Raw genomic sequence first — 20,001 nt, 5'->3', positions numbered from 1 at the left:
GTCATCTGTGTCGGGAAGATATTGTTGCATGTGTGGCTTTACTGTCACACGTGGTTATGTGAGGGTGGCATGTGATCTCAGTGTGAATTGGAGAAGTTTGCTGCTGAGTAAGATGCTGTCAAGATCAGGCTTTAAGATAGGGGGAGGTATATAATTGCGATATTTCTGACCAATATTGCAGTCGTTGACAATGGTTTGTGGTGTTGCTTAAAAATGTTGCCAACTCACGAGAATGACATTAGTTAATCCAAGACCTCAGCCTTTTGGCCAGCTTAGACTGCATGCTTCTGACTAAGCCTTTGGAAGGGTTTTCCAAAAAAAGAAAACAATGGTCAGCGATGATTTTGATACTGATATGTGTTGTGTGAGAAGGAGCCAAGACCACACACAGACACTGAGTTGATTAAACAATGTGAGCTTAAAAGCACATTGAAAAGTATCAAAATGGAAGATTTGGAGTCAGACACAGAATGAAAGACAGAAAAGAGGAAACAAAGACTGCTGACATGAAAACATCCTCCACTCATTTTATAAAACTTAATTTTTCAGTCATGGTATGTGTCTGTTTCTCCTCTTTGGTTCAAGTCTGCACCGCCAAGATTTTGAAGGAAGAATAGGTTGGCTAAGCTACTGTGTATCCCAGGGAGGATTACTTTTGAGCCCGTAAACTGTGTGTAAATTTGGATGCATCTTTGAAGAACACACATGCACAAGCACACATTAACTCACCCATTTTGTGGTTTGTGGTTTTGTTGATTCTGAAAACATTACTCAACCTGACTAGACTTTTTTATTTTCTAGACAACCACAGTCTCTGCTTTGTTTAGCATATAATTTAAAACATTATCTATAATTAACAGTCTTTATTTCACAGTCTAGATGATGCAAGGTAAATATGTTGCAGAAGATACACAGACATACATGCATTACTTTCTTTCTTCTTTTACTCCCACATTGCTACCTTTTGCTGCAGATTACCGCTACCAACCATTGATACTGTTAACACCATCTGATGTGCTGTGTATGCTACGCAGACGATACGCAGCTCTACCTATCCTTCCCGCCTGACGACCCCAGAGTCTCAGAGTGGATCTCGGACTGTCTCTCAGACATATCCGCATGGTTGAAGGCTTGCCACTTTCAACTAAACCTCTCTAAGACGGAACTCTTGGTCATTCCAGCCAAGCAGTCTATCCACCATAACATCAAACTACAAATTGACGCCTCAACCATCACTCCAACCAGGGTGGTGAGAAACCTGGGTGTCATGATTGATGACCAGCTGTCCTTTTCAGACCATGTTGCTGCTGTCTTTCAGTCGTGCCGCTTTGCTCTATACAACGTAAGGAAAATCAGGCCCTACCTAACTAAATATGCCACCCAACTTCTGGTACAGGCCATGGTTATCTCTCACCTTGACTATTGCAATGCCCTTCCAGCCTGTACGGTGAAACCCCTACAAATGTCTCAGAACGCAGCAGCGCGTCTGGTTTTTGATCAGCCCAAAAGGACGCATGTCACTCCATTACTGAGTGACCTCTACTGGCTCCCCATGGCCTCCTGAATCAAATTCGAGTCACTAAAGCTTGCATACAGAGCTACTACTGGGTCTGCACCCTTCTACCTAAACTCCATAATACAAGTTTACATTCCTTCTCGGCCACTGTGCTCCTCCATCAAACGTCACCTGGCTCTGCCATCCCTTCACACAAAGCAATCTCAGTCCCGGCTGTTCTCATCTGTGACACCACGATGGTGGAACGAGCTACCACACGCCATCAGAGCAGGGGCGTCCCTCTCTAACTTCAAGAAGCTCTTGAAAACTCATCTCTTCCGAGAACACGTTCTCTTATAACACCTCTATCTCCTTACCTCTAACATGCACTTCTTGTGCGCTTCTTCTTCTATCCTCTCACAATTCTCTTGTATTGATTGCACTTTTTGGTTAACTCTCACTTCTTTCCCTAGGTATTTACCCCATTGATGCGATATGTGCTATTAGCTCTTACTTGTATTTATTAGTGCTCTTACTAGGATGTATTGTCAGTTGTAGTTCTCACGCTGTATTTGATGCTTTGTTGTTCCTCAAATGTAAGTGTCTGCCAAATGAGTAAATGTACTGTAATGTAATGCATCACATCATCCCCCATACTTACGAAGTGCACGAGTGTCTTTGTGCTGGTTGAAAATGACATACACATAATATGTTTTGTCAGATTCAGCAAATATCACCTCATGATTCGCTAGCTGTCTGTTCTGTGTGCGCTGAAAATAAATCAAACATAGTGGCTTGGACCGAGCCACACAATACTATTCCAGTCATGATTTATGTGTCATGTAACGTTAAATATCTTGCCCACGGACATTCAGCTTACTTTCTAGTTTGCCAAGACATGCTGTTAGCTATAGTAGCAGGACAGTTGTGAGCATCGCTGTCTGAAGCTGGTGTGCTGGCTCTGGGAAACCGTCCTGTCCTCTCTGCATGTTAGCTTCGCAGCAGCAACTGTAGCGACAGTTTGCTAACCTACAACTTAGCAAACGTTAGTTCTATTACTTGCTGTATTGTTGTTCATTCTATATCATGGTATTTGTCATGGTGTTTCTCCAGAATCGGATACTCCAACCTTTAAGAGACACCCTGTTGCGGGTGCATGTGAGGGTTCACAGTGCACAGCCGTGTCTGAAATGCAATGACTTTAAACGTTTTGTATAAGAATTAAAAAATATTTAATAGTAAACATGTATGTGGCAGATGCATCGCACTTAATCATATGGTTGTCACAGCGCTATGCGGTCCACATGCAGCTGAGGGATCTGGTGACAGCATATGAAATCTCAGCCTGTAAAAAAAAATTAAAAAAACCTGTGAACTTCAGGAACAGAATAAGGTTTGATAACAAATTTTCGCTGGAGTATACTGCACATAAAAAGAGCTGGTACTTGTCGGAAAGGCCACCTTCCACAGGATAATTAACCCCTAATATCTGGAAGAATTGTAAAAATATTATTGTATTACTCTTACAATTTTTTTCTATATGTTTCCTTCAACAATAAACTTACCTATGTATTTGTGGATCTGATGGCTTCAACAGATGGCTTCCATTTTCCAAATTGTCAAGCAAACAAAAGGAGAGGGCTCCAACCAGTCGAGGTTTAGTGGGCTGGTATCAGACTGAAAAACAGAACTGGTGCCGTCACACGCAGCAATAGAGAGAGAACAATTGAGTAATGGGTTTTAACTGGGCAAACAGGATGTTACATGGACATAACCACGGCATAGAAAACGAGGTAATGGCAATACTCCAAGATCTTAAAAAAATAGAACCTTGCCCTCAGTTACCTCGGTTTGATTATTTTCCTTATCACGACAGGCCAACAGGATGGCTGACAGCCTCTGATAAGATAAATGGATGGGCCAGGATGAGGATGATCTTTTAAAAGATTGACCAAGAAACAAAATTCTAAACAAAGAGCGCAAGGACCAGAAGTTTTTTAACAGCTGAGACTGTCAGCAGGGAATTCAGTTCCTGAATTGATTTAACAGGTGATGTCATTTACCCTGGACCATACATGCACACATACAAGAAAACATATCTGATTGCGTGCACACACACATGCATTCACGTAAACGCACGATCCCACACATACATGCTCTCACTTGAACTGAATGGTACACACACTCGTAACCCCTGAACACAACACATGCGTACATGATAAACAACAGCATAACAACGAGTAAAATGTTGCCACATTTGCCACATTATATATGTATGTGTGTGAAAGGCAGAAATTCTTAGCAAATATATTGGGGCAAGACAAGGTTAAAAGAGGAGAAGAAAGACGTTTGTGCAGGGCTGTGGTATTGGATTACATTACACAGTCCCATAATGATCATGCATTGCCACTATTTTGTTTGTCAAAAAGTTATTTTGCAGCAGCTTATCTGAACAACTGAGAAACGATATAGTAATTACAGTGTATTAAAAAATATTTGTAAACTCTTTCAGGGCCACAAGATGAATGTGTTATTGCTCAAAGTAATACCCAAATAACCAAGTCAAATTGTTTAGTGCAGCTTCTTTTTAGTTCACCATAACAAAATGCAACAAAAGCTTTTTTTAAACCTAAAGTGCACTCCTAAAGCCCAATTTAATCAGGGTATCAAAGCTACTCTCTTCTAATTAAATAGCATTTCATTCGCCATTTTAAATGTGTAACAAAAGATTTTAAGATGCTTGAAATTCACAGTTAAACGTGAGGCACAGCGTCCAACAATATTACTGCCTTAGCATTAATGTAAGCTGTTGATCGAGACCCGCAGAACAGGGCTACATGCTGCCCTACTTTGGTGAGTAGCATCTCTGTTAGGATAAAATGTTAATAATATTATTTAAACAATCATTTAACAAACTCCCTGAAAAGAGAGAGAGAAAAAAAAGAAAAAGAGAGAAATGGCAGAGAGAGGTGAGACTTATTTTGGTAATAATTCAGCGTAATCCTGTGGCATCATGCGGTTCATCAGTTAAGTGTATGTGGCTGCAGTGCTAATGGTGGCAATCACAGATAAACCTGTCACCGCTAACTCAGTGTCAGATGCATACAAAGAGGTTTTATAAAGTCTTATAAATAGATTTCTTGAACAATTGAAAAAACTACAGTGATGGTGGTGACGTTGGTTCACGGAACATCAGAGGTGTCGTACTTATTTAAACACATGATCTAATAAAGGCATTCCAACAGTTTATTAGTAGTAGCCAAGCATGTAGATGAATGAATGGATGGACGATGGAGGATTTGATGGAAATATTACAAAGAACTTATTGCAAACCGGAACACTAGCATAAACCATTGAATTAATGCAGGAAATCAATTAAAGCGTCCACTGTCTTTGCATTTAAGTAATTTTTAGGCCTTGCTAAATATAGAAATCTAACATTCATACAATACAAAATTGTCCATGAAACATTTAAACAAATCCATGAAATATTAACCAATTAAATAAGTCCATATTTAAAGTTATATCGTTTTTTTCTTTGTCCTGCACATACAAGGGTGTGACAACTGTTGTGACATTACAGATTGGGGAGTGGCCAAAGTTTCAACCCCTTTAATAGACAGCAGCAGTTTTTTGCCCTTGTGAGCTTGGACTATATAAAATAAGTGGATGTAGCCACCGTGACGTCACCCATTGGTTTGTGGAATGCCGTTTTGAAGCCTCGAGTTTGGCATATTGGTTTGGCATACTGGCTGTCACCATCTTGTTTTTTTGGAACCAGAAGTGACCATATTTGGATGAGACGGCGGAGCTAGGGAGGGATATGCATCGCAATGCCCGACAGGTCGCTGTAATAGCAACTTGTCAATCACAAGGTAGCCATGCCATCTTTTTCCCTCTAAATGGAACCATAATTTACAAAATGAACATCGTGCTGTATTGAAGAAGACTTGAAGCTTGCGATTGAGACCATACGCTCTTTGGGAAAGTGAGGTAATAAATTAAGTGAGAAATAGTGGAGAACCAGTGGAGTTCCCCTCTGCTGGCCATCAGAAATAATGCAGGTTTAAGGCTCTTGCATTTGCTTCACTTTTCAGACCCGAAGATTGCAGCTTGCATGTAAGTCAGTGTGGATTTAACCTTTAACACCAACCCTGTCATCAGGACAAAACCATCACTACACAAGTTAAATTCACACATAACAGCACAGGAATGTAGAAACGAAAGGAATGCACATTAACACAATCCTCCTCCTCACATGCACAACAGAATCTGAACTGTTTATCTTGTTTAAATCCTAAATTTAATAAAGCATTCATTGGAAGAAGATTAAGAACTCACTCTTGGCTAAAATAATTGATGTGAACACCTACTTTGCTTTTGAAAATAAATAATGATGTTACTGATAGGTGGGGAAACACAACATTCCAGCTACAACTTATAGGCTACTAAATCTAAAATGTATTTGGCAAGTTTGCTTCATTTTTTAGATAAGTTTGCATCCAAAATCTAAGCCTTTGTCAACATTTAGCACATACCAAATAATTGATAAATGGGTTTTATGGGTACAGAGAGGAATGTCAGCAACAAGTGCAGAATTTTTTGGAAGTGGCTGGACTTCAACTAAAGATAATGGATTGTCTCAAATTTAGCTCTTGTTCCTAAATGCACCATTGGATTGAGAGGAATGTATTGTCTCTTCAGCAGCAGATTTGCGGATCACCCATCGCGACAGGGATTTCATACTAGCGTGAGACCCTTTCAGACAACTCACACTCTGTTGGGAATTTGAATGGGGCTACTAAAGTAAAGATGAGGAGGGATTTCACTCACAGACCTCCCTGAGGAGTTTTTTCTTTGTTTGCCCGTCTTCGTCACTTCAGTTCAAACCTTAATCGTCCAAAACGGAGCCAGGCATCTAAATTCTTAATCGCAATCACTCGTCTCCAGAGCCATTTAGGGGTTGGAGAGGCCATCCATTGGAATTCCTTTTTCTACCGCTGTCCTCTTATATCTCAGTATGTGGTCAGAAAGCCACTTCCAGCCCATTCACGTCATGCCCTCCTCCTCTCCCTGAGCTCGACTCTCGTGCCACAGACTTCACAGGATTTCTCGAATTAGACATGTATGATGTTTATTTGCTCATAAACCTGTGTTCTAAAAATGGCATGAGAGGGAACTGTCTGGGGTCAGCAGGAAGTGAAGGAGTTGATAACATAAGATTTGTGTCTGACAACAGAAACTCCTACATCCATGCAACAACACGGATGAGCATACCATGGATAAATGCTGTTGTCTTATCAGGTTTATTTGGCTTATTGTTCAGCTTTTGCAGGCTAAAAAATTTCTCCACTGTTTATTGGCAGATATCACACAGGTGCCGCTCAGTTAGTGGCAAAAACCTCAATCACACCTGTAGGCACCTGTTGAGCTACAGTTGAGACTGTTTTCACTGTTGGCAGTTTTGCTTTGCGCTTTATCATCTGCAGTCATCTTTCTTACATTTCCGTTAAAATTTCTCATTTCTGCTTGGATGCTCAGTGTTTGCCTGATGAAGGAGGTGTCTCGTAGACATGTCTCTTTTTTCTTTTGCACCACTTGGCTTCACTCTTTTCGTCGTTCTCCCTTCCTCCGTGGAAAAACCCAGTTGAGGCAGAGTTCCCTGAGAAGCTGCTGACAAAACTTTGCCAATGTGCAAGCCAGTAAACATTCCTGAGGCTCAGAGGACCACAGAGAATAGAAAGACATATTCAACTAAAGGGAATAAAGACATTTGAATGGCCATTGATGGAAATGAAGTGTTTTGTGCCTTCACACCAGCAGAGAGACAGTAGTCCCTCAGTCCTCTGTGGCTCAGCTCCTCCTCTTTGGATTTGTTGCAGTGAGGAAACAGCCAGACTTGCGCTCCTTCACAGATGGTTTCTGTCCATAACCGCAGCAGGCTTTTTTTAGCCAGGGGGGAGACAGGGTGTGGATGACTGTGTACCTACCACGACTATATGAGCAAACAGCAGACACCAACGCTCCAGACGCACAAAAAAACAACAGTAAACAACTTCTCAGTGCGGCGCTTCAGACAGGCCCAAGTGTTATGATGAAGTTATATATTGGTGTGAGTTCTCGCAGATATTTCAGAAAGCAACCTGCACTCTAAGAGCAATAAAAGAGAGCACCATAACGTCTTTTGTCAGACAGATTTACAGCAGGACATTGTTTTCCATAATAGTATCAATTAACTTCACGTTTCCTAGAAAGTAAGTAATTTGTTCCATCTCATTTAAAGCACACTAATTCAAAATTTGTAATTGCTTTTTGTACATGGAAAACACAGTAACGAGAATGCAACCTCCCCCAGGCTCACTCTGTCTTTTCTATTATTTACGTGTGGTGTTTTGTCCTTGACTAAATACCTCAGACTGTTAAAGCTCTGTCAGCTCTGACCTTCAGCCAAGTTGCAATTCAACTCAAAACAGGAAATTAATTCCAGCAGTCTTCTTTTCCGACAGAAACAAAGCGAGTTGAACAACCAGCAAATGTATCTTCCAAACAAAAGTATTAATAACTTTCAGTGACCATAATTATCGCCACACAGGATAAAGCAATGTGATAATTACCAGGAAACGATATAAAGTTGCTTCCCATCAGATATTTTGCCATATCATAAAGTTGTCTTTAATATCTCTGGGTCAATTAGGCCATTGTGGATAATGTTGGAAATCTATGATCAGGAAAGCTTTGTGAAAATATTGCAATCATTTTTTCATTAATGTGATGAAATACCATGATTTGTCGGGTGTTGAATTTGCAAAAAACATTTCTGTATAGTTATTTTATTTATATATATATCAATATATGTCAATATCATAGTATACAATTACAAATAGAGGCTGTAATACATATCGCTCACCTCTGTCACTGCATTTTCTGGTTTTTGGGAGGCCTCTAACAGCTCAAATTTTAAAAATACAAAAGATATATAGTCTAATGATTATATCTCTAGACCATTGCCAGTTAGTGACTGGTAGACCACACCAGCACAGAAAAGAAAGAGAGAGTATCGTTAATCATTAAAGATGGTTCTGAAAAAGTTAAATAGTTGGCAGACTGCTGCGCCTACAAGTGGCATTTTACTGTCAACCCACATAAAAATACTATGAATTTAACCCGCCTCTAATGACGAGACTGGTGGCTTCAGGGACGATTGAAAATTCTACAATTACAGTTGAATTACTTAAAAATTACCCAAAGGATACTACATACTGTATTCATGGGTTTAAATGCAATCATTAATACTAAAAGGATGTTTCTTACTGTTTTAGTTAATACTGCATTTTAGTTTTTGAATAAGATGGCATACTGCAATATGATGAAAGATAACACCAAAATTCAATCGATTACTCACTACAAGATTTTTGAATGTCAGTACAAGATTCTTAATTTTGTTACGCGAGCCATTGTTATTTTATTTCATGTCCCAAAATGTGTTGAAATGACTGCACGGTAAGAGGTCCGTTCACTTCTGCGGCAGCTCTGTAACTTTTACAGTGAGCACGTGAATGTAACAGGCGGGGTGACTCAGACCCGAGACGTTAACGTTCAGACACAACAAGCCTTCAGACTGCGATGACAAGGTAGGACATCTGCGCGTGGTTCACTGAGACAGTTAACTAACCAAGTTAATGTTACCAACAGCCGTTTATGGCCGTTAACTCTGAAGAATGGCGACTGTTCGAATTTGAATTTAAAAGTGACAGTTAAAGGCGGGTTGATGAAAGAACCAGAAATGTTAACTTACTCGTTTCAGTAGGAAAATCTGCCTTTTCTTGGTTGTAGGATGCAGATGTAGATTTTGATGTCTTCAACTGTTCCTGGGAGACAAAAAAAAAAAAGACAAGGGTACCACCAGTGTGTTGATGCTGGACACCGACATGCCTCCTTTGTTGAGCTGGAAATTAAATTTAGCGCCAACTCCAAGCATGGTCTCTTCAGCCGGGCAGCGTTAAGTTAGTTAGAGTTAACTAAGTTAACGGAAGCTAAGATAACTGGCAGTTATAGTTAGCGGCAGTGTTGTAGAGTTAGATGTCTGACGGAGAAGATGTTGACTAAACTGTTTTTTCATGGGCAAATAGATGCTGAAACTACCGGTATTTCATTCTTTTCCTCCGGCTTCAGTTTGTTTAATTTTATCAGTTTCTGCTACCTGACTATAATAATAATTCTCAGCACATAGACTAACATTAGCTCAGAGTCCCAAATGGGGCACTTTTTGGCCAGATTTTGTCTTTTTCTGTTTTACACCATAGATCTTTTAAGTCTGATGCCTTCTGCTGTCTGCGTGAGCACGTGTGTGACTGGCAGCCTTAATGAAATGTTCCGTGTGAACACGTGGGGAGATACTGGAGTAGGTGACATTAGAAAAAGTTAGAGTTGAAAGCTTTAAGCATATCAGCGATGAGGCAACACTGAGGTTTGGTTTTAAGAGCAAGCACTAACCGCTGTAAGGAGAAACTATATATAAAGTCTGTATGTAGGTCACAAGCATACAGTAATTCACAGCAGTAGTATTATTCCAGTTATTTTAAATGTGTTAATCAGTAGTGACTTCAGTTACATGATGATACTTAGTTTAGTGTTTTTGACTGTACTGTTGCATGGAATGTTAATGCTTTTAGGGAATAGTTTTGTAATGTTCTTCTAAAATGTATTACGTGATTACTATAACTCCTCTAGATGAGGAGGGATCTCTCTGGCTATGAGTGAGACTTTCCTGGCTTGTCTCCATGCCACACGTGTCTGTGCTATTTGCGACTCTGCTGACCCTGAAGCAGGGAGAAGAGCACACCAGAATGGGGGCTTTGTTTGTCACCGAACAGCTGATGGGACAGCAGCATACACTCACCACTGGGTGCAGATAGATGAGCATCTGTTTGCCTAAGTTGACCAGTGCTATGTAATGTATTATTTCCTGTGCTGGGCAGAAAAAATAATTTCCCACTTTTGGCTGGTGGCAACTCATTGTGTAAAAGTGAGATTAGGATAAACTGACTCAACAAAGAGAGTGTGGGCGCCTTGGCCCCCCTATTCTTACTCATTTAAACCCATCAGCACTGACTGTTATCAGTCAGAGGGCTTGAACCAACTAAAAGGACAGGCAACTGGAGATGGGCTTTGTTCCTGCCCTCTCTGAGTGGCGGGAAAGTATTTGGTGCGTAAAGGGGCGGGTCAGAGAGAACACAATGGATTTGGAGACCTTTTAAGACTTTTGTGTCAGATGAGATTTATTTTACTTTCCAGAGTTTTCCCCCCAGAATTTACACTTTTAGTGTCTCACGAAAGTTTCCTTTCCTGTCTCCGTGCCAATGTTTTTCTGCTCGTATTTGCATTATCTTGATTACACCCCACTCCTGCAAAGCATGGCAGTCTCTTTGGGAAGAAAGAAAAGGCTGAAATATTATAATATATAACAGAGTTAGATTAGGCAAGGCAAGTTTTTGTATAGCACATTCAGGCAATTAAAAGTGCTTTACACATAGCATAAAAAGGTACGAACATACGAAACAAATAAAACAGAAAATAAGACCATTTATAAAAAGAATAAAGTAAATAATTTAAAGAAAACAGTAGAAATACAGTCGATATAAAAGATTTAAGGTAGAGTATAAAAATGTAATATCTTAAAATGACCTTGGGAAAGTCAGTGGCAAACAGAAACATTTAAAGCCTTGATTTAAAAGACAAGTAGGAGTTTGAAACTAGTGAAGTTTCAGCTTCATCTCTTGGTGATAAACAATCTTGCGGAGACCTGACTGAGAACAGCAACAGGCGCAAAGCTGAATTTTGTGTTTTGAGTGACTTTCTGACCCCAGCTTCCCAGAAATAAAAGGTCCAGTCAATGTTATCTGAGGTTTGTTGGAGTTAATTTTCATCGGTCTGTTGTTACCTAGGCCTGCTGAGTCTGCTTGGTTTGACCCTGAATACCCCAAATCCACTCTGTCCATGTGTTGATGTGACTATATATTTGGCTACCTGTCAGGGTCCTTCGGTTCACAGCCAGTGTTCACTGAAACAAGTTTTAGTTCAGGTAGTTGTTTAATCTGTTAATTTTTTATTTGGCCACTAAATATTACATAATGGATTAGTTTATAAATATCTGTAAATTGACAAACTGGGGGCAGAACCCTAACCCTAACCCTAAATAATGGTCAGGTAGGCATAATCATGAGGTAAGATGTTACTTAATAATTAAGTAATGAGTACTTAATGAGTTGTTACTAGTTGGTGCCACTCACTGGCTGATTCAGTCAATCAGGAACTATTCATTTCGATTGATAGATATCTATGAGCTAATCATCTGTAATGATTCATTATCTCTGTTCTCTAGTAACTCTCCATTATCGGACATTGTTAGCAGATATATTTACCTCAACAAATTAAGATTTTATGACCAATAAAAGCCATTTCGAGTGCAAACTGTCCCACTGTTGTCCTGTATCATAAAATTAGTGAAATAATGTGAACACATACTTACTACACGTATGTTATGAATGCATAACCAGGCTTCAGAATGTTGAGCATGTTAAGTCCATATTGTGTTTTTGGCACTATGACATTAACAAGTGAAATCAAAATGCTGAACTTTGTAGTATACTATACTACACCAGAGGAAACTGAGAGGCATAAATCCAGCTTGATATTTTTAATCCTGTGGCTCATTATTCTCTCGATTATTCAAAAACAGACACCAGACATCTTAAGACATGGTAATTTCTCAGTGACATTTTAGAGAATCTTTCTTTTTAAGATTAGGTAACGGGCGTTCGGGTTTCCTGTACTTTTTCCATTCTGTCTGTTGTTGGACTCTGAGTTGTTGTGACATTTTGAATCAATTCTCTCTCAATTCTTGTCCTTGAGAGGAGAGCAGGAGGAAACATAACAACAAATGAGAATCAAGGCTGTAAAAGTCAATGTACTGCAACGTAATGGTAATGTATTCTTGGATGGCCCGCGGCCTGGGCTGTTGAGCAACCTGCATTTTATGTATGCGTCAGTGTGGCTGCGTGTCGGTTGACATGAAATTGGAAACCTGGTTGTCATGCGCAGCTGTGAACAGCAAATGAATCATCGGTGAGTAGTTAGTAGAATAGTAGAATTAAAGAGTCAAGTCAGGCTGATTCAGATCCAGGTCCACCAAAAGCTTGTTGCAAGCTTGTCCCATGCAAGGAAATAATTGCGTGTTGTTTACTCTGCAGCAGTGCATCCAGCCTCAGTTAACTTTCAGACTACAGATTTTAAGAAAACAGGCCGTTGTGGCATGTGAACACTGGTGCAGTATGTTTTGGTGTGATGAGTGCAGATTGACATTTTAAAGGCCTTTGAAACTGTTTTGTGTAGATAATATTTTGCAGCTACTGATGTGAGAAATAAAATTCAGTGGTCCTCTTGCTACTAGCTACTTAATCACAGTTAATTGTATCCAGGTTGTGTCCCATTTGTGAAATAACCTCTAATTAGATTGCTAGAATGGGAACCAGCAGATCTTCACATCCAGAACACCAGGGTTCAGCAACTCCAGTTTTAGTGATAGTTTAAGCTATGCTGCATTCAGGGGTTGACGTTTTGAACATTTTTGTACTATTGCAGTGTTGCCAAATTACATCCTATATATTTGAACGTTAGGAGATCCATGGAACAGCTCTTGCAATGAGCATGCCAGATAAATGTGGAATATGTCACCACTGACTGTGTCAAAAGGAATTAGAAATTTAGCAAATGGATAACAGGGAAGTATTCCTTTTATAAAAGAAATACCTCCCTGTTATACATTTACTTTGCTAATACTGGGCAAATAATGTGTTATAACTTGGACAAGGGTGTTCGCCATCTATAAGCACTGGGAAATGCCCTCGAGGACAGGGTTGTTCATCATATGACCGGCATTACACTTTCCTGTATGTCAGCCTGGGAACAAAGGCGACCCTGTTGCAGAGGCATGCTGGTGAGACAAGAACGATGTACTCCTGTCCTTTTCTATCGAGATTTACCCCCATGTGCAAGGTATATTTTGTTAAGTCCACTTCCTTGTGGACACACTGTGCAGGCGCTCTGACCAACCAGTCGGTGGTGTAAAATCAAGAAGAGCAGGAGTTTTAGTCTAGGTCACACTTTTTAATGCAGAAATGTATAAATTAAAAATAATAATACTAAAGAATAAATCTTTTTCACAGCACACAGCCAAAGAAACAGAAAAACATAGCAGTGTAGTTTTTCTGGCAGTGCCATGTTTTGGTTTCATTTACGAGCACCCTGCATCTCTCCTCTGCTCTCTGTGTTTCTGTGTCGGTGTTTCACCCAGGGTTTGACGCACAGACATGCACACACACATAGTCAGCTAGCTAGAGTTCATCACTTCAACAAACTCAAAAGTGCAACCACATCGGGAGATGCATGACCTCCTTTTACACAGTCTATGTGCAAGACCCGAGCTCCTTGAAGACTTCTTGGCTGTGTGGGCGGAGTCAGATATTCGTTATAACAAATAAAAAGCTACATCAAGCAGCATACGGAGGCTGTCCTGCAGAAGATCTGTGAGAAGAAATGATCAGTAATCAAGTAATAACCTATTAGGGGACAAATCACAGTAACAGCAACAATACATTCATTGTGAATTGTGTCCATTAATAATTGCACATAGGCCTACATTTGAAAATTTCTACATGTTCATTTGGTTTTGGTTTAAACGGAAAACACAGATTTCGGCACAAATTAAAATGAATTTCATAGGGCCCTAGTGGAGCCTACTGTATAATCCATAAGCACGTGTCGACAGTGTTGTCACTGACAGAAGGGGGAGACAAAAAGCTCCGCACTGCAGGTTAAAACTCCTCAGCACACATTGCTGAGTTCAGGTTATGTCTTGCGCATCGCTGCTCTTAAACAGGACATGAAGCATTATAAGGTTAATTTTGATGCCTGCTCAAAAGGTGTCTGCTTTATGTGTTAGCTCACTTGTTTACCCACCTGGATATTCTGACATTGCTCCTTTTTAAAACAGAGGAGACAAAATCCTATATTCTGGATATACTTTGTATAGAGAAAAGGAAAATGGAAACAAAAGTAATTAACTGTTAACAGAATGACAAGCAAACCTGATAAATAGAGGTTTCACGTAACACTTGGATCAGACCAACAGAAAATGCTTGTGGAAAGTGTCTAATGAGCCTCAAGCAAGAAATATTAATTTAGCAAATTATACAGTATTAACAGTATGTGAGGTAAATAAAATAAATAAATACATTTATTATATAGACAGTGTGGTATGAGCAGACCAAGTTTTAAGTTGTATTAATAAAATAAAAACAAAATATTGCACATAATTGTGACTATGAAAAGCACACTAGAGCTTCTGTTCACAGCCTTTTCTTTTTTTTTTTTTTATCTTGACATTGGAGGAGGAAACAGTAAATTACTGTCTCTGCTGTTAAATCTTTTTCCATTGGTTTTTCCATTGGGGTGCTGGAGTTGGAGTTGGATGTTGCGGAGAGGCCAGCTAGTTAAAGTGTCAGACTGATGCCAAAACTGGAGTTTTGTGCCACTCTACAGACTACAAAGTGCCTGTGTGATTGTGTTTGGTGTGCACCGGCAATGCGTGCCAGCTGGCTCGTTTTGATGACACGTTAGGCTGAGAGAGGCATACTTTACAGGAATCTGGGACATGGCTGAGCCAGTGTGTTTTTAAACCGACTCATAGTGGTGTCTGCAATACCATCAGCTATGATAAAGTTTGGACTGTGCTGTAGGATATTATATTATATAGTTTATCTGTTTTTTTCTAACCATAATTAGACGATCCTTCAAAACGGTGTTTGTAAAAGTCTAATATTGTACTTGCTCGCTCTTATTAATAGGATATTTATTATTGCTTACTAATGACATTAATGGAAACAGGTAATTAATTAAAACTGAAGCATTCAAGTAAAAAAATATATAATAACACTGAAATCACAGTGCGAGTATTACTGATATTAAACAGTACGAGTAAACCATTTCATCTGTCTTTATAGTCGTTAGTTCTGTCGTACCTGTTGTCTTAGTGGCTTTTGCGAGGCTGGTTGTGTCAGCGTTTTATCTCCTGGCGCTGTTTGTTCACTCACTTTTAACTTCAGTCGTGAATTTCTCGGCTTGTTCAACTCTAGCACACAAGGACTGCATGCATGTGGCAGTGACTGCGCGGACAAGGTGGTTTAGATAGTTTTTTGCAAAGTGAGTGATGGAGCCTACTCGATAATGCCTGCTATGCTGACACGTTGCTGCGTTTCTTGCCTCATTACTGCTACCTGTTGATCAGTGTAATAGTGTGAAACCAATTATCACGTCACATGTGGTCGTTGCTCGTACATGAGAACAAAAGAAACGGGAAGCCACTCAAACATTTATCCAACGCTTCTAGTGGTCAAAAACTCCACAAGGTACCTTTAAAACTTTTATCAGCTTATTAGGATGTGTGACCGATCCATCAAAGCATGTTATTCAGAGCTGTTGCAAGTACTCATGATACATGTATTCACTGAGACCACCTTAACCTAACCTCTTTTTGTTTGGCTTGATTTGATGCCAGTTGGCTCTGTGTTTTTTAGAAGGAGGAGGAAGTTATTCTCTATCTGAGCACATGTTTTCTATCAGATGTAGAGGAAAAGATGCTTGAAAAGAGGGATGATAGAGCGCGGATAGTGTCAGATAAGTTAAAAGTGGAGATGAAAGCAGAATGAAATAGAAAGAGGAGGGGAGTTACTAGAAGAGCATTGGAGAAAACATCATTTGCACAATAAAGGCCCAGGGAAGTAACAGACGTGAAAATAATAGGGATAGAGGTGCTGAAGAGGAACAGTGGATGAAATGATGTGAGAAATTAGTAGGAGGTAGAAAGCACTAGGGGGGAATGGAGGGAGAAATTAAGAAGACATGGAAGAATAGACTCAAAAATAGGATCATACGCATAGTGGAACTAATGGGAATATAGAGACACGAGACTGAAGAACATTGTGAAATATTATAATTTAAAAAACAATCCTTCGCGCTTTCTTAGCTGTTACATCTTTTTCTTTTCAGAGCACTTATAACTCAGATGATTATTCAATTCTCTTGTCGAGGAAAGATCTGACTTTTGCTCCATTTGCGCCGTTTACTTGAAATGATAGAAGTTAACATGCATGGAATGTAAGTGTAAAAATATGTAGGATGGGTTAAAGAGAAAGGGGAGGTAGAGGGAAGCGGGAGGGATGGATACTCATATGCAAAGAGGGGCAGGTCCAATGGGCAGCCGACAGTGGGGTGTCAACCTACTAAACCTCTGGATGGTATAAAATAAAGTATCCTGAGTTTGTTTGGCCTTTATGTCAGTGGTGCTTTGACCAGAGGAAAGAGGAGTCTTTGGTTCCTGCTTGAACTTTTCTGTAAGTACGCTAACAGGTTTTAGTTTGTGTTTTGCTTGTAAGAGAGATAATGGCAGAATGGTCATGTTTTTTTCTCACATTTTAGCACATCTAAGAGGAATGTTATGCTTTGAGAGGCGATGCATGGGAATTTTGTCTTGTGACTTCTCAGCTGTAGGAAAGATTTCTTTGAATTACATTGCGAGGTTGAGTGTTTACTCACTCACTGGGCCTCATTCAAGAACATTACTTTGTGAGTGTGCCACATCAGATTTCAGCAAATGCTGCTAACATCAGATAACTGTGTAAATGACCTGTTTATACATGATGAATGCCTACTGTGTGTAAATGATCATGTGTTCATGAGAATTTCTAATTAGCATAATTAACACCCCAATAATACCATATAAGGCTTTGCATGCTGCCCCACATATCAGGAAGTGTTCATTCATGAAAATGACTTCAAAGAGTAAAAGGAAGAACTTCACGAGTTCAGAGATTGAAGTCCTGCTGTTGGAGGTCCATAAACGAAACATTTTTAACAGCGTCTGCAGTGGAATCGGTGTGTCTGTCTGCGGAGTTGTGACTTTTAACAAGTTCCCCATTTGCAGAAGTACATCAAAATATTAGATAATTGGTGAATGCGGCAAGTTCTTCTTAATCACTCGTACAAGCAAGCCACTTAAGAACAAATCTGTTTGTGAAAGTGGTTCTTGCATGAAGCTCTATCTTCTTGTGGCTGGTTTATCTGACTCTGTAATGACTAAAACATGTTCACAGCCTATAAATTTGAAATCTGAGTAGTTTCTATGTCATAAAGCTTGAGGCTTTCTGACTCAGCTGAATCTAACAGTTGTAAGTGGTTGAATGTATTTTTTTGTTGACATTATGCAGCCAATTATTAAACGGCTGTGTTGGCCCACACGTTAACTAGGTCATTAAAATATCTAAATATAGAAAGTAGAGACATATGGCTGCTCATGATAAACATGTAGGTGCTGGCACACAAAATGTTCTCCATAATTGAAAGATGTATTTGTTATCTGTGTGTTTCAGACCTGGTGCCACCCTGATAAAGCCCTGACTGAGCACGTGTCTCTGGGAGTCTAACGAGAAACATGACGGCCATCAACGCACCTCGGGACAAGTAAGACAAACTCTTGGGGGTTTTTTTTGGATTTGGATGACATCCAGGGGATAAATTGTTCTCAATTGTTTGTTGATATTACGTTGAATGAGTTCACTGATGTACTTTCATGCAAACTTCCTTTTTTTCCACCAGATACAATGCAGTATGGATCATTTTCTTCATCCTGGGCTTGGGAACCCTCTTACCGTGGAATTTCTTCATGACGGCAACAATGGTGAGTAACATTTTAGAACAATGGCAATCTTCTGAATGTGACAACATCCTTGGAACAACAGACTGATGAAAGTTAAAGGAAGAGCCCTATTTGTGAGTTAATTAAAATGTTGGGCTCCACTTAGGGGAAGGTCACCTAACTTAGAGAAAACAAAGATTGTTTGTTTATCTTTCCTTCCCCAAACCACCTGGTTTCACTCAGGACGGCTGCCCTGCCTCCCACCAGGTGAACATGCATGGCAGTGGTGTAGCCTCTCTAATCCACAACCATTCTTCTTGAGATTTAAGGGGTTAACTTAACTTAAAATGTGGAATTTAAATTTCATTATCCTGGGGGAGTTCATTTGGACCCACCCTTAGGGGGAAGTTTGGTTGAAGCTTAAAATAGCTTAGAGTGCCTATTTGTTTTGACAAAGGAAAGTTGGAAAGCTACTTTGATAAATAAGATGTTCTTTAAAGAAAACTTTAAAGAAACTTCAGTAACTTAAATGTGTATTTAATTTGTGCATAATTAAAGCACGTAAAATATTTCATCCAAATGACCTTCCACCTCTACATTTATAGTGAGTATAAATGTAGAGGTGGAAGGTCGCAGTTGCCAGTTGATAAATTACACCTAGCTAAAACGAATGCGGTCTAATACAGTCCTGTAATCCTACGCTCATGGAGGTTGTACCATCTAGTTGTTGTTGAAGCTCTTTTAGAGAAGTGTTGATTCAACTGTGTGGTTTTGAAAGCTAAAATTTCAGATGTCATGGTGAGATGTATTTCTAATATTTAGTCCACCCTAATTTATATAACCCCTCTCAGTATTGGTGTTTTTGCAAGTTATAATCTGTAGATGGCATAAACTGTTTCAACTAGGATCTTTTTCATCAATGGGCAAAATGTACATAGATGAAACCCTGGCTTATTTACTTGAAATGCTCCAGAAAAATTAATTCTAGGTTGTGAAACAAACTATATGCCACTTAAATCTATCAAATTCCATTAACATGACATAAACCTGTGACTCCATAGTCATTAATATAACTGTTGAGAGCTGATAACCATTGCAATAAAATTCCTCCATCCTTTTTTTTAGTACTTCACAAGTCGGCTGAAGGACCCACTCACGGACCTCTCCTTCAATCTGACGGCAAATGCGACTTTGGTGGGCGGGAACAATCGAAGTGTGCTGGAGTCAAAGTTTAACAATGTAATGACGCTCTGCGCCATGGTGCCTCTGCTCATTTTCACCTGCCTCAACTCCTTCTTACACCAGAGGTATGCTCCACACTGACGCACACAAAGAAACATTTAAAACTGACCCTGTAGATTTCCGTAATCATTAGCCTCTTTAGTTGGTTTGGTGTCCTTTTGAGACAAGGTGTTCAGAATCCACCAAACACCTTGTACAGGTAAATGCTGTAGCAACCGAATTTTAGATTATTTATTACAAAGAGACATTTGGTAACATGGGAGATTACATTCAAAGGATGAAGGTAGATTCTCCACCTTTACTTTTCCTCTCTTCCTGCAAACCCTCCTAATTATCTGTACCCTTTGGTCACCCCATGCCACTATAGGTAACATGATCCCGTTATGTGAATATATGTCTGTATGCCTCCAGTATGTTTGCTTTAATTTAAGTCGGATTTAGAGAGATCTGGGGTGGACCCCGACCTTGGCTGACTCAACACAAACACACCCAGGAATGCTATTTATGTTCTCTA

General features: G+C 39.7%; 1 protein-coding gene across 3 annotated transcripts in view; it reads left to right on the top strand.

Annotated features, from left to right (window-relative positions):
- LOC119917335 (equilibrative nucleoside transporter 1-like) overlaps nucleotides 1-20,001 on the top strand; it is a 43,553-nt gene that overhangs the window by 3,658 nt on the left and 19,894 nt on the right. The window contains exons 1-4 of one of the 3 annotated variants that reach the window (XM_038737628.1): nucleotides 9,093-9,126; nucleotides 17,980-18,070; nucleotides 18,206-18,287; nucleotides 19,371-19,552. In XM_038737628.1, coding sequence (XP_038593556.1) covers nucleotides 18,042-18,070; nucleotides 18,206-18,287; nucleotides 19,371-19,552 — 293 coding nt within the window. In that variant the 5' untranslated portion in view covers nucleotides 9,093-9,126; nucleotides 17,980-18,041. Of the gene's footprint in view, nucleotides 1-9,092; nucleotides 9,127-16,812; nucleotides 16,945-17,979; nucleotides 18,071-18,205; nucleotides 18,288-19,370; nucleotides 19,553-20,001 lie in introns of those variants that run through there. The other 2 variants (XM_038737626.1, XM_038737627.1) reach the window with 2 other exon arrangements.

The sequence above is a fragment of the Micropterus salmoides genome, unplaced genomic scaffold (genome assembly GCF_014851395.1).
Source record: "Micropterus salmoides isolate LMB-PRFRI ecotype aquatic unplaced genomic scaffold, ASM1485139v1 Ms_hic_scaffold_22, whole genome shotgun sequence".
NCBI lineage: Eukaryota > Metazoa > Chordata > Actinopteri > Centrarchiformes > Centrarchidae > Micropterus > Micropterus salmoides.
The sequence above is the reverse complement of the archived record's forward strand: the minus strand, read 5'-3'. Positions and strand labels throughout refer to the sequence as shown.